The 15,674-nt window shown below is 38.9% G+C and overlaps 1 protein-coding gene across 7 annotated transcripts in view; it reads left to right on the forward strand.

Annotated features, from left to right (window-relative positions):
* CUNH10orf90 (chromosome unknown C10orf90 homolog) overlaps positions 1–15,674 on the forward strand; it is a 265,804-nt gene that overhangs the window by 220,187 nt on the left and 29,943 nt on the right. Inside the window, exon 7 of one of the 7 annotated variants that reach the window (XM_087185155.1) lies at positions 9,954–15,668. The exons of the other annotated variants lie outside the window; for them this stretch is intronic. Within the exon in view, the coding sequence (XP_087041281.1) occupies positions 9,954–10,063 (110 nt within the window). The 3' untranslated portion in view covers positions 10,064–15,668. Of the gene's footprint in view, positions 1–9,953; positions 15,669–15,674 lie in introns of those variants that run through there. 7 annotated transcript variants of the gene reach the window in all.

The raw sequence follows: 15,674 nt of genomic DNA on the forward strand, positions 1-15,674 counted from the left end.
GGCCTTTCAATGATACAAACAGCCTGTTGTGGCATGCGTGTCATAAATTCACCACCATTGATTATAGATCTTTCATGTCCTTAAGTTTATTCCTAAGAGTTTTTTTTTCAAAACTGATAGAATTGGGTTTTTAAATTTTCTTTTTTGTTTATTTCATTGCTAGTGTATAGAAACACTATAAATTTTTGTATGGTCGTTTTTCATCTTGCAACTTTATTGAATTCAGTGATTAATAGTTTTTTTGTAGCTTCTGTAGGAATTTGTACATATGTTGTTTGCAAACAGACATAATTTAACTCCCCCCCCCCCCATTCAGATGCTTTTTATTTCTCTTCCCTGCCTAAATACAGGCTAGGGCTTCAGTTCTATTTTGAACAGAAGTGGTGAAAGTAGACATCCTTGTCTTGTTCCTAATCTTAGAGGAAAGGCTTTCAACTTTTTAATATTGAGAAATATGTTAACTTGGACTTGCTATATCTGACCTTTATTGTGTTGAGAAACATTCCATAATTAATTCGTTGAGTTTTTATCATGAAAGGATGCTGAAATTTGACAATTGTTGTCCTTTGTTCTATTAATGTCACTTAGCACATTTGTGAATTTGCATATGGGGACCCATTCTTGCTTCCCAGGGACAAATCCCATTTGATCATGGTGAATAATCCTTTTAATGTGCTATAGAATTCAATTTGCTAGTATTTTGTTGAGGAATTTTATATCTATGCTAATCAGAGATATTGGCCTGCAGTGTTATTTTCTTGTAGTGACTTTGTCTAGAGTTAGTATCAGGGCAATGTTTGCCTCATAAAATAGATTTGGAAATATTCTTTTGTCTTCAATTTCTTTGGAAGAGTTTGAGAAGGATTGTATTAGTTATTCTTTAAATGTTTGGTAGAATTATCCACAAAGCCCTCAGGTTTTGTGCTTTACTTCAATGAAAGATTTTTTACTTCTGATTCAATATCCTTACTTTTTATTGCTCTGTTCAGATTTTCTAATTCATCTTCATTAACTATTGGTAGGTTTTATGTTGCTAAGAACTTATTCATTTCTTCTAGGTTATCCAATTTGTGGGCATACAGTCACTCATAGGGTTTTTAGGGATCCTTTGTATTTTTAGGGTGTCGATTATGTCTCTTTTCTGATTTTATCCCTTTGAACCTTCTCTTTTTTTATTCTAGCTAAATGTTTGTCAATTTCTTAGTTCTTTTAAAAACCCAATTCTTAATTTTCTCTTTCATATTTTTCTAAACTTTATTTCATTTATTTCTGCTACACTCTCAATTGCCTTTATTTCCTCTCTTCTATCTTTGGCCTTTGTCTATTCTTTTTCTGGTCTCTTGAGCTATCACTTGAGATATTTCTTTTTTAAATGTTGGTATTTATTGCTATAAACTTTCCTCTTAGAACTGCTTTTGCTGCATCCCAAAAGTTTTGGTATGATGTTTCCATTTTTTTCCTTCGGAATTTTTAAATTTTCCTTTTTGATTTCTTCATTGACCCATTGGTTTCTCCGAACTTATTTAACTTCCACACATTTGTGAATTTTCCAAAATTCCTCCTGGTGCTGATTTTTAGTTTCATTGTGTCTAAAAAAGATACTTGGTATGATTTCAGTCCTATTAAATTTGCTAAGACTTTTTTTGTGATTTACATAATCTATTCTGGAGAATGTTCTGTGTGCCCTTGAGAAGAATGTGTATTTTGATTCCTTTGGATGGAATGTTCTATATATGTTTGTAAGGTCCACTATGTACAGTTCAGGTCTGTTGCTTCCTTACTGATTTTCTGACTGGATGATCTATGCATTATTGGAAGTGAGCTTTGAAATCCTCTGGTATTATTGTATTGCTATCTATATCTCCCTTCAGATCTATTATTTTCCTTATACAGTATATATTAAGGAGTTCTGATATTGAGTACATATGTATTTATAATTGTTTTGTCCTCTTGATGAATTGGCCCATTTATCATTATATATTGTCCTTTGTCTCTTTTTCTAGTTTTTAACTTAAAGTCTATCATTTCTGCTCTTGTTTAAATATTTACATGGAATTTACAGGGGATATCTTTTTCCCTTCCCTTTACTTCCTGGCGAAGTGTGTCCTTAAAGCTACAGTAAGTCTCTTCTAGGAAGCATGTACTTGAGTCTTTCTTAAAAAAAAATCTATTCATCCTCTCTACACCTTTTGATTGGAGGACTTAATCCATTTACACTCAAGAAAATTAAGTACCTACTACTGCCATTTTGTTAACTTTTTCTTTTTCTCTTATTTTTTAGCTCTTTCATTTTATTCTTCCTCTAATTCTATATATCTTTGTGATTTATATGGTGTTATGCTTTGGTTTCTTTCTATTCATGTATCTACTCTAGGTTTTCACATTGTCATTACCATGAGTCTTAGTTAAAACAATTTATAAGAGGCTATTTTAAATTGATAATTTAGTTTTGATCATATACAAAAATCTTTACTTTTGTTCCCTCTATCCCACATTTCATTTTTGATGTCACAATTTACATAATTTTTATATTTTTTATCCCTTAAATTAGTTTATCTATTATTATTTTGAATAGTTTCTATTAGAGATCTGTCATTTATACACTACCATTATGGTTCTACATTTATACACTACCATTATTATTCTAATACCATTATGGTATTAGAATATTCTGATTTTGATTATGTATATATTTATACCCAATGAGTTTTATGTTTTTAATTTATTTTTTATTTTTTTTTGTACCAGGGATCAAACTCAGGACCTTGTACTCATGAGGCAGGTGGCAGCACCATTTAGCTAAATCCCCAGCCGCCCAATGAGTTTTATACTTCTATGCATTTTTATGTTACTAATGAGTATCCTTTGTTTCAGTTTGAAGAACTCCCTTTATCATATCTTATAAAGAAAGGCTGAGTGTTGATGAACTCCCTTCAAGCTTTATTTCTGAGGGAAAGTTCATCTCTTTCATTGTTGAAGAACTACTTCACCAGGGAAGTATTTTGAGTAAACACTTTTTTCTCTTAGCATTTGGAACATATCATCCCAATCCATCATGGCCATCAAAGTTTCTGCTGAGAAATATGATAACCTTCTATGTCCCTTGATATGCAAGGATGTTCTTTCATTTTACTGCTTCAAGATTTTTTCTTTGTCTTTGATTTTTGTCAGATTGATTATAATATGTATTTTTTCCCTCAAATTCTTTTATTGGTACAGTTTAGGTATACAATACATTTACATTTATCATTGGGAACTTGTACCTTTAAATGACATATCTTGGTTCATATTTTTCCCTATTCCCTGCCCTCCCTTCACCCCCTACACCCTACCCTATTTACAACGACTTTGTTTCCATTTTTTACTTTTCTCATAATTTTTCCTTTCCCTTCTTTTCTTTTCCCTTCCTCTCCCACTTCCCTTAACCCTTTGCACCTTTTCTTCCTATTTCACATTATCAATTATTCATTTTAGTCCTTATTTACACTTTCAGTTTCTCACACCAGATAAACTATTCAATATTTACACATGTGTGTCCTATTTATTTCACTTAGGAGTATGGCCTCAATGTGCATCCATTTAGCTATAAATGTCTCTAGTTTCTCATTCTTTATGGCTTAGGAGTACTGCATTTTATAAAAAAAAACACATCTTTTTTTATCCAGTTTCCAGTTGATGGGCACTTGGGCCGTTTCCAAGCTTTAGCTATTACAAACTGTGCTGCTATAAACATATATCACTGTGGTATGATTCTTTTAATTCTTTTGGGAAGATACCTAGCAGAGGAAGAGCTGGGTCAAATGGGACCTCTAGCCCTAGTTCTTTGAGGTATCTCCATACAGATTTCCACAGTGGTTGCACCAGTCTGCACGGCTAGCAACAATGGAGAAGCGTTCCTTTCTCCCCACAACCCTGCCAACGTTTATTATTGGTTGATTTCTTGATAGCAGCCATTCTTTCTGGGGTAAGGTGGAATCTCAGTGTTTTTTCATCTGCATCCCTCGAATGAATAGTGATGTTGAACATTTTTTCATATGTTTATTTCCTGCTTTTACTTCTTTGTCTGAGAAATACCTGTTCATTTCAGATGCCCATTTTTTAATTGGGTCTTTAAATTTGGGGGGTCTGATTTTTTTAAGTTCTTTATATATTCTAGATAGTAGTCCTTCGTCTGAGGTACAGCTGCTAAAATTTTTTTAGCGCATTGTAGGTTGTCTCTTAGCTCTGTTTGTGGTTTCTTTTGCAATGCGGAAGCTTTTTAATAAGATGAGATCCCAACTGTTGATTCTTTGTGCTAGCTCCCATGCTACTGAGGTTTTGTTCATAACATCTTTTCCTATGCCGTTGTCTTCAAGCATTCTACCTAACTTATCTTCCAGCAAGTTTAGTGTTTCTGTTTTAATATTTAGATCTTTAATCCACTTCGATCTTAATTTAGTGCATGGTGATAAATATGGGTTTAGTTTTAATCTTTGGCAAGTTGAAATCCAGTTTTTCAAGCACCATTTATTAAAGAGGCTATCTTTCCTCCAGTGAGGATGGTTGGCTCCTTTGTCAAACATGAGGTAGCTGGAGTTGTTTCTGCATCTTCTAGTCTATTCCACTGATCCTCAGGTCTGTTTCTTTGCCAGTAACATGCTATTTTTATCACAGTAGTTTTGCAGTATAGTTTCAAGTTGGGGATTGTGATACTCCCTGCCATGTCTCTGTTGCCTAGAATTGCTTTTGCTATTCTAGGTCTCTTCTGGTTCCAAATGAATTTTTGGATTGTTTTCTCTAATTTTGTGAAATATGTTATTAGGTTTTCAATCAGCATTGCATTAAACCTATGTAGCCATTTTGGAAGTATAGCCATTTTCACTATATTTGTTCTTCCTACCCAGGAACAAGGGATGTCTTTCCATTGTTTTATATCCTCTTCTATCTCTTTGTTCAGAGTGCTATAGTTTTCAGTGTAGAGGTCTTTTGTTTCTTTCATTCCTGGGCTGATACTTCAGTATTTCTTATTGTGAGTTATTACTTGTGTTTAGAGCCCCTATGGATTGACTCCTTCTCAGAAATATTTTCCAGGTATAGCTGGACTTTTTAGGCTTTGAGTCTCTAATGCCTCTTAGGCAATCTCATTTTCCATATACCAGGGAGGACAACTAATTAGATCAATCACAACACCTTAGCCCAGTTGACACAATCAGCATCAACAGTAGCTTCAAATACAGCTTAGAAAATGACAATTTGTGGTAGCACTTAATTTGTCACCTTTAACCATGCAAGCTAGATCAAAATCTAGGCCCCAACCAAAATATGTTTGTAGTAAGTAAACCATTCAGTATGGCAAGTTTTCCCTTTGGGATAAGGATTTAGGAGGGGTTGGTGAGGGAGGGATAGAGAGATGGAGGGAGAGGGAAAGGTTAGAGGTGAGGCTAGAGGACACGGGAAGATCACACAAATTGTGGGAATCTGCTGAAGACAGGAAAAGGTGGCAAAAGAATAGAGACAATTACAGAACAAACTGGCAATAATAGGGAAGCTAGAAATTGTAATCACCTTCCTATAATAATGACAGTCTAGAGGACAGAGAGAGAGAAACAATTCAAAATGGGACAGGAACAGGAACAAAGAGGGAAAGAAATATAGAGCCAGGAGGGGGAGAGAGAGAGAGAGAGAAAAAAGAAAGAAAGAAAGAAACAAACAAACAAAAAAATATATATATATAAACAAAACAAAACCAAACAAAGGTTCTCCCTCAGGATATGTCTCTGCTGTCCTGGTAGACAATGTGGGCAGCAGTATGCGGGTCCAAGCCAATTAGTCTCAGCAAGCCAGCTATAGTCTACTGAGATTCAGGCTGATTTCTGGCTGCAAGGTCCAAGTTGAAGTCCCTGACCTCCTGCAGGATTAAACTCTGCAAGTTTCTACTGCAGGTTCTAGCTGTCCTCCTCCCTAAGCTAGTCCAAGTTTCTATGGGAGGTGCTGATCCCACCAACTCACCAACCATGATAGTCAAGTGTGCTTTTATTAAAGAGATTTTCTTTGCTTTCCCAGTTGGCTTTAATTTTTATTGAGGAGCCTCAGAGCGGCTCACTCTGTTATTCACTTCTGCTCTATCTTCTGGGGTTCATTACCATGGCCTTTATATTCCCCCTGGTGCCTCTGCTGTGCGGATTCAGATAGCACACAGCCTGCACGGCAGGGTCCGGTGGGGCTTCTGGTGTCCATGGGAACAGGTTCTGGCATGGGTGGCAGCTGCTGGTGTTTGGGGGGATGAGTTCTGGTGCCTATAATATGTCTTATTGTAGTCTTCTATGGGTTGAATCTGACTGAAGACATTTGAGCTTCCTATGCCTAGATGTTTTTAATCTTTTCTCAGCCTTCAAAGTTTTCTACTATAATTTAAATAAACTCTCTGCTTTTCCTATTTCTTCTCTCCTCCTTGAAGTCCTATAATGCAAAATGCTGTCTCTCCTTATTATCTTTCATTCTTGTTTCTTCCCCTAGATATTTTCAAGTAATTTGGCTTCAAATTCACTGATTCTCTTTTCTGCTTGACCAGTTTGACCAAAAACAGTCTTGATTGCATTTTTCATTTCATTCAATATAGTCTTTACCTACAGAATTTCTGGAGTTTTTAAATAATTTCAATCTGTGAATCTTCTCATTTTGTTCATGTATTATTTTCCTGATTTTGTTTAATCATTCCTTTATTTGTCTTTATAGTTTTCTAAGCTTCCTTAAGATAATTATTTTTAATTCTTTTTCAATCAATTCATAGATCTTTATGTTTTTTTTACATCAGTTACTAGATAAGTATTTCATTCTTTTGGTAGTGTTGTTTCCTTTGTTTTTCTTATTGCCTTGCATTGTTTTCTGTACCTTTGATGGAGTAATTCCTGCTTCCAAACTTTAAGAGCTGGAAAAATCATTCCTTGTGGATGGTTATGAGGGCACTAGCTTGGTGAGATGAGGCAATTCTGGCTGCTGTGAGGATCTAGTGGGACAGTTTCTGTGTAGCTCAGTCAGCTGAGGTTGATGCTCGTAAAGATTGCAGGTGTCTTTAGCAGCCACTTCTATAAGTCTCTACAATGATTGCAAGGGCTCTCCAGCTGAATACCTTTTCCTCCCACTAGAGAAGTCATGGTAAAGATGATCTGTTCTTGGCACCTGGTTTGGTTCTCAGCACACTCACAATAATAGTGACAGTGATATAATGCACAAGTGTCTGTGGAACCAGTGTCTGAAGCCTGGACACATTTGTAGTAACCACAGCTTGAGAGTCAGGGGAAACAATAGTACATGTGCCCAGGCACAAGCATCCTACTGCCATGTTGGTAATGGCACATGCATATTTTTCAGAAAATGTGGAGAAAGTATGCCAGATTTTCTTTTCATACATACAGATTAAAACCCAACAAACAAAAGTAAATAATTCTAAAAAGTGAAGATTGGTTCTAGCTGTTAACATCCCATAGTTGGTAAAGAAATTAAGACCCTTTCTTCCTAATGTCCTTTAGTCAAGAACTACTCACAAATTCCAGAGCAAGACCAACTCCTTCAGCTTTCTTTGTGAAATGTTTTGTGCTTTGTATTTAGTATTCTCTTAGAAGTTCATACTGCCCAATGCATGATAGAGACACCTATAAGTCCTGCAGCACAGAAAACTGCTTAATTCTTTTAACTTTGTTTCTCCTAAACTTCTTTTACCTTAGAAATATTGCTCTAGGATTCTTTGCTTACATATCTACCATATTTTGCTAAAGAATCTTCTGACTGGAATTTCAAATTGCCATTCATCCATGAAAATCCAAGTGGTCTTACTCTCTTTACCTGTAGCACTTCAGTCCAGCAATGGCTGAGGGCCACAGACACCCTCTGGGCAGTAGGGCATTGTGCCTATTTTCATCTATGGCAGGCTTTGCCCCACTAGAAGCTTTCCTAGAAATGGGCTGTACCCAGAACTGTCTCTGTGTTGGCTACCCTAGTATCTGTAACAATGCCACCATGACAATGCTCAGTATAAAGTCTTCTGGAAAAATAAGAGCTAGTCACATTCCCCCTGGAAATTGCTTCACACATGTCAGAATGTAAAATAGCCACAGAAAAGAGAGAGAATCAGATCAGATGAAGAGAATGTGGCTATGCCAGTGAACTGAGGCAGTGACAGAAAACAGCAATGAGCCACCAGAGAAATAACTGCACAAGAATGGCAGAGGTTGCTTGCCTTCCCTAGTGTTGCCTTCATATACAACTGCTTCAGTCTGTGACCTTGGAGCCCTGTGGCTTGGGCCTGATGCTTTGTTTCATTACATGAAGAAACTTTTTAAATGCTGAGGTAGAGTTGCCAGATTCATCAAATGAAAATATAGGATGCCAGGTTAAATTTACATTTTAGATTAACAATGAATTCTTTTTTCACATAAGTATGCTTGATGCAATATTTGAGAAATACTTATATTTTTAAGGTTTCATTATTTATTCGTAATGCAAATTTAACTGGGCACGTTGTATTATATCTAGCATTTCTTCCACAAGACTACAAAATGCATGGGAGGACTTGTCCTTTTTTCCCCAATCCCTCTTGTTAACTTGTACCAAAGTAGCCAAAGTAGTGGCTCCAGTACAGGAAAGCATCAAAATCACTTGTAGGGCTGGTGACGCAGACTATGGACCTACTCCCAGAATTCCTGATGCAAGTGACCTACGGTGGACATACAGAATTTAGTGAAAAGCATCCAAGTGATGCTGAATGTTGCCAGTTCAGTGATGGAACCAGACTGAAGCCACACAGATGTTAGCATTTATGTGAAAATAGAAGCCATACTTCGAGAACTGCAATTTTGTATCTTTTGTAGAAAATTAAAATCCCACTTATTCTGCTGGTGCTCAATTCTTAGCTCTCTTAACTACCTATTTAGAGACCTCAGATAAGTTACTTAATACTAAAACCTCTGCTTCCCCATGTGTAAAGAGGAGAGATCTCCTTTCCTGGGTCATTGTAAGGATGAACTGAAACATAAATTAATTAAGAGGCTGGGGTCAAGTGTGGAGGGGAACACTAGGGGAATTGTGGCGGCACTAACTTCTTCACAGTTTATAGAGCATATTCATACAAACCATTCCCATAAGTCCTTCCAATAACTTTTAAAGCAAATGCTGTGCACCTTTGAGCAGAGGACAAACCAAATGTCACTGAGCTCGAGTACCTTGTCCAGGACACATAGCACCAAGCAAAGGCTTAAACTGGCCATGAGTTTTCAGGCTTAGCTACAAGACACCGAAAGAGTCATCATATGAGTAGTATAAAATCATAATGGTAACTTATTAATGTTCATATTATCTTTATGTAAGCAGAAAGGAACTCTGAGTTTCCTGTCATATTGAATGAGATCATGAAGAATTGGGAGTCATTCAGTCCTAGAGGCTAGAGGGGGCCACCCATTTTACAGCTGGATTTCTTTTGGCCTGAGCAGTGTGCTAGGTGCAGAAAATACTCTGTATCACTTCGCAGTCACTGCACAGCTCCCTAGCTGGGAGAGTGGGGATTGGGGATATGCAATATTTTAGGAAATGACAGGAGCCTTTTATTAGAGTTTTCTTGGGGGAGATTCTGATCCGAATAGGGATCTGGTTTAGTTTGGATGTGCCTGACCCAGCCAACAAGAGAATGAATGGAATTCACAAAAGTGCAGCTTGTTGTCTCGTGGGTCCTTACACCTGCAGTCTCAGGAGCTAGTCCAGACCAGCCTTCTCCAGAAGTCCCTGTGGCTTTTATGGGGAGGTCAGGGAGAACTTGAATCTCCTTGTCCCTCTCTGGATCTCTCTGGCAGTAACAAGCCAATAAATATGAATAAGAAGCACTTAATATCTTTTGGCCTTGGGAATGGAGTGTGAATGGGAAAGGAGCAGGGATATTAGGCTAGGGAAGAATACATTAAAAAGAGACTTTCCCTGTCCTCTAGGTCGGGAGCTCACATCTTATCTGGGGAGAGAGTTAAGCAAGGAGACAGCTATGAGCCAAGTCTACAATCAAGTAGGAGAAGACCCCTTCAGAGTCAGAGAAGGGAGCTGATGATAGTGCTCCTGTCTAGGAAAGGACCAGAGAGTGCACTCTCCAAAAGTGGTTTTCATCTCTGCTTGACTATGGAAGTCTGGGATCCACTCACTGCTGTGGTCCAGGCCCCATGTGTCCATATTGATCAATGGTTCTTCTTCAGGAAGATCTGTGGGTGCTCTCAGGCTCCATGTTCATGGTGAGCCCCTCTCATCAGCATCCTCTTTCCCAGTGAAGCAGACCCTAGGGAGCAGACCATATGTCTTTTCACGGAAACTCTAAAGTGGTGATCCTACTCTAGTTTGATGGTAAATCTCTGTGTGTAGGAGGTGAGCTCTCTGCAAAACTTCCTTAGACAGAAGCTCCTTCCAATTTTGTTTCTCAAATTGAGCAAACAAAGTAGCTGTTTCTGAAGACTCTGATTTCTTTCTTAAGTTTGTATTCCTTCACCAGAAGGGTCTGAGAGCCTTGTTGAATTTCTAAACTGACATTATCATCTCTCTCATGTGTCCAGATGATAAGTGGCACACAGCATCATTTTCATATAAATATCAGTGCCTGTGGGGTTTCTTCCCCTTACCTTCTACACCCCTAGACTAAGATGCTCATCATGTGTGACCATCATCCAGGGATAGGATTCTGCAGAAGTGAGATGTGCTTTTACAAAAATGAGAGTGCTTATCCAACACAGGATTTTCTCAGCACAAGAGTACTTCAGAGGCCAATAACCTGTATCTTTAACATGCCTTTGTATGGTGTGATGTGCACTGTTTAATTTCTGGAGGGTTAATCAGTCCAAGATAGACCACCTCATTGGTGCCTACTTTAAATGAATTAGAGATTCCACTGTGGTTAGCAGAATAGAAGTGTTGTACATATAACTGGATGTGAATCTTGAAAACCATGATGGGCTTACTTCAGGGGCAACACAGCAGCTGCTTAATGGGTTTGAAATCAGTGTGATGAACAGCTTTGTGGTTTAGAATGCATGCATTGAAGGTCCCCCTAAAACACATCCCATTGTCATTCTTTGTGGAGGGGTCAATCATTAATAGAAGGCTCTGGGAGGGACAGATTTGTCATTTATACTCCAGCTGGCTTGTTGACTCTGCTGCATACTCTCCAACAAGCATATTTTGATTTGGTGTGTCTAAGAGAGGGGAAGCAAATGTCTGAAGCATTCTTCAAAGAACTCAGAGTAACTAAAGAAAATGGGCTTCTGGGAGGTCACTGTCCTAAAAAAATCCTGTGCAGTTGATTATCATTTAGATTACTGTTCAATGAGGAAAGTGGAGCTTTGCAATCAGAGCTGTAGATAAAGGTCAGATGGGAGGAAAAACAGGCCCACTCCCACAGACAACCAATTGTGCTGGTGTCCTGGTGGTCCTCAGTGCTTGCTAGTGACACTGTCAGCTGTGTGAATATTGACACTGCCTGTCCCTCTGTGTACATGCCTGTGCGTGCACACACACACACATGAAGTGGGTATTATGATAAATATCTTCATGTGTTTATAAAGATTCATGGGATGTTGGGACTTTGATTTTATAACAGCAGCCTCAGAAGCTCCAAAATCTTGGTACATGGTTGTTTGTTGACTTTGAAACATCCCGGGGCTTAAGGAAGCCTGGCCTTGCCAAATTAAATTAACAATAGGCCCTGTAGTTTGCATCTAGTAATGATCTAGATACAAGACACTCTGGAGAAAAAGTAGTTTCCAGAAAGAACAGAAATAGGCAACTTAGTAATCCTATTGAGGAGAAAAAAAATTCCACTGTTTGAATGATAATGGGAGGTAAATACAATTACAATCTCTTTCCACCATATCAGTGGATTAGAGTACCTGAATCTTCCAGGAAAATCCATAAAAGACCTATGAGTAGTCTGAAAATTATTCTTATCTGTCACTTTAATTTTATAAAGATGGACTTTCGATTAAAAGGGAATTAATAGATGGAATTTCACTATGTTTTCAATAAAGGACGTACAGGATGGACTTCTATGCCATGAAATGAGACCTCCATGGTTCCTGCTGCATGTGTCCTGGAAGAGCCAACTGTAGCTTCTGGCAGGTCCACATGGCCCTTCCCACTCCAACCACCGCTGACTATTGGGGAATACCTCTTTCTAGTTCTTCCATGGAGTCTTCTTACATCCTCCTCTCTGGTGGTGGACAAAACCCTCCTCCATGAGGCCTCTGCTCCTCTTATACAGACATTGGTCCTACCACTTAATGATACTATTTATCTGGTTTTCTTCCTGAGATGTGTGCTCTTAGTCTTACTTATCTTTGTGTCCTTACTGCCTAGCACAAGGAGATAAAAACCAACAATTGTCAGATGAATGAGTTGCTTAACCCAAAGCCTGGGAGTCATCTGGATTCATTTCTCCTGGCCCCACAACTAACTGTTCACCTGTCCAGTGTAAATGAGTTTCACGGCTATCCTTCATGCCAAGCATTGCTGTCTTTCACCCGTTGGGCTGTGATTGCCAGAACCATCTTCCTGCTGCCACTTTTTGACTCTCTTTCACCCAATTCATGTTCTAAAGAAGCACTGCAGTCATCTATAACCAATAAAAGTCAGATCTTCTGTTTAAGACTCCATATGACTCTCCCTCTCTCTTACTCTGAAGGCAAACTCCTTTCACAAGCATGTAAATCTCTTTAAGTAGCGGCTTGCAAAATAAAACAGTGGTGATTCCCAATTCCAGTGCACATTAGAATCATGTGAAGATTTTGGTTTGGATTCCAGTGCATATCTATGGGAATTTTTGTCAAAATCCCCAGGTGGGCTAAAAAGTGTAACCTGGGTGGAAAACCATGCTTGTCTGCTCTCACCTCTGCGTTCTTGCTCACACTACAGCTGCATTCCTACATCAAGAACTCACTGTTCCCTTCTCCCAGGTCTTCCCATGACTGGTTCTGTGGTCATTTGAGTCCTGAAGGAGACTTCTTGACCAGCCGAGTCTCCCTTTACCATATGGCAGTGCTTCATTTTATTAGAGCACTTGCCAGTGCTTTGCAGCCTGCCTCAACAAATGCAATCTCATGATGGCAAAATCTCATTTGATATTTTTTCTTCCCAGCATCCCCTAGAGAGATAGTAACTGCTTGTTAAATTAAAGGAAGTCGGAAGCAGTATAAGAGGAATGAAATTTGGATTTCTTGCTGTTCAGGGCTCCCAAAATATCAGTTCTGCAGCTCTGAGCTGGCAGCAGTGTCTTGAGGTAAGAGCAGATGTAGGCAGAGCTGGGCTGACATATGCTGAAACCCTGCTCTGACACTCACTGATTCACAGTGTGAACCTGAGCAGGTAACCCTCACCCTTTTTGGAAGTCAATGATTTGAACCCTAAAATGCAAATTATAGGGTTGGTATGAAGATGAATTGAGATCGTGTAGGAAGGCATCAATAAATACTAGCAGTATCATTACAAACCATCATATTGGCCACCCAAGTGTAGAACACAGCTCCCTCTATCTCCCTGGCCACTTTCCTTCCTAAAGTGAGAAAAGCTGCACCGTGGGGGTGTGTTGTTTAAACTCTGATGAGGTCAGAGCTATTCACACTACACTTGCTGAGGGTTTCCTCCCCTTTTTACCTACCCCCCCCCCCAGGAAGGCCTTTGTGTTTATCAAAAAGGCTTGGTGGTGTTAGGAAAACTCAAAATCAATAGCAACCAACATGCAAACACTTCTTCAGGGCAGAGAGGTTGAGCCCTGGCACCCAGGGAGCGCTCATGGATGCAAGCAGCTTGTTTTGCACTGAATATGGGCTGCTGGGCCCAGAATTTAACCTTCTGCTGCAGCACAGCAGGCAGAGAAGGGTTCAGAAAGCAAAAGAATGGAGGTGTCAGATGGCTCATATTTTTTTGTTTCCTCTTGGAAATTAAACCAAAGTTTAATTATGGGATCAGGTGCTCTAAAAAAACAAACTGAAAAAAAATGTCTAATTTTGAGAGTAGGCCACATACTACTGAATGGAGATTATGAAGATCTTATGAACACAACTTGTCATGTTTTTATCCTCTAAAGCCACAAGTAGACAAGTAGACAGTAGACAAGTTGTGGTCTAAGACAGGCCTGTAGACAAGCTCAGATTTGTCATTTTAGAAGGTTCCTCCTCCCTGTCTGAGTGGAAGTCTTGAAGCAGTAACATGTTTGCTTACTCAAGTCGCTGACTCACTTTAGATGACACTCTTCTCTGGGATTTTGCTTGTTCCCTCTGTCTGGAGCAGAGGTCAGGGTGAGGCACTGGAAGGCATCTTGGCCCATCACAGTCTTGCTAGTGTATCATGTTCTTGCTCTCACAGCCCCTCACCTTTCTAAACTCTGGTGACATTTTCTGTTAAATGGGAATATTCTGATTTCTTTTTTCCTGTTTCTCCTTTGAGTCCTCTCTTTGAAGTTAAGTAATAGTGTCATACTGTTTTCTAATGATGTTTGAATAACTAGACAGAATGCAAGCTTGGCTGTGGCATTGTCTTTCATATCGTAAATCAGTACCTACATTCTATTTCTCTGGAGGAGGAAACATTTGTTAGTAGTCTTTTCTCTATCCTACTTTATTGCATATTCCTGGGTTATTCTGCATATTCTCAAGCCTGAAAAGTCTCCCAGTGCTCCATTGGGTGGATGTTCAAGAGTGGTGGCCTGAGGATGGGGGACAGATAAATAGAAACATACTCAAGTCTTAGTTGGGGATCACAAGGGGCCCACTCCAACATTCATGTTTAGCAAGGATGCCAAGCTGTCTAACTACTTGTACTGAATGAAGACAGCTGGTCACTGGCCAGTCTAGTATTTAGGAAGCATGGCAGTTGCTCCGATACATAGCCATGCAACAAGCACTCTAGGAGCATTTATTTATGTGTGTCAGATTTTTGGCTAATCTATGGGCTGAGACTCCCATGGAAATTCCAGAGTTGTTGCAAAAGGTCCCATTTCTGCTATTGAAAAGGGTAACAGGCATATGCTATCTTTTAACCCAAAGTAATTTTAAGCATGCCATATGTAAGCATCATGATGATTGGTAGTATGTACTTACATTGGAAAACCTTCCAGTCTCACAGTGTTTTTGCCACAGTTTTTACTCTTTCTGAATTGAAGGACACTGAGCATAGATGACTATGATATTGTTCCCATGACCTCTTCTCATACAGAAAGGGGATAAGGTGGTCTTCATCTTGCAGAGGCTGAGTAGCCTTAATGGAGGATGATGAGAGAAAGTGAAACCTCCTGCTCTCAAAATGCTGTAGGGACAGTTGGGAGATTTACTTGTCCTTAGATGCCTTGAAATCCAAGTATGGAGATTTTTCTGTGAGATGACCTTAACACATGGTGCTTCCCCAGAATACCATGACTGTTGCTAAAGGAAGCGTTCAGAGCAGTAGCCTTCCATGAAGTAGGTCAGATAGTGTTATAGATATATTTACCTGTTGTCAAGACCAATGCCATTGGTTGGCCAGTTATCAATCCAGCCTTTTAAGATGTCTGAATCCTGCAGTCTTTGTCACAGGCTGTGGTTTAAGAGTAGTAACCAATCACAGAGAATGTACTAGATCTAAGACAATAGTTTCAATGAGATATGGGTTCTGTATTTTCTCAAATTAATCCTCCTATTTTTTTT

Source organism: Heterocephalus glaber, unplaced genomic scaffold, assembly GCF_053883595.1.
Source record: "Heterocephalus glaber isolate CG9 unplaced genomic scaffold, H.glaber_assembly_v1.0 deba00001497, whole genome shotgun sequence".
NCBI classification, from domain to species: Eukaryota; Metazoa; Chordata; class Mammalia; order Rodentia; family Bathyergidae; genus Heterocephalus; species Heterocephalus glaber.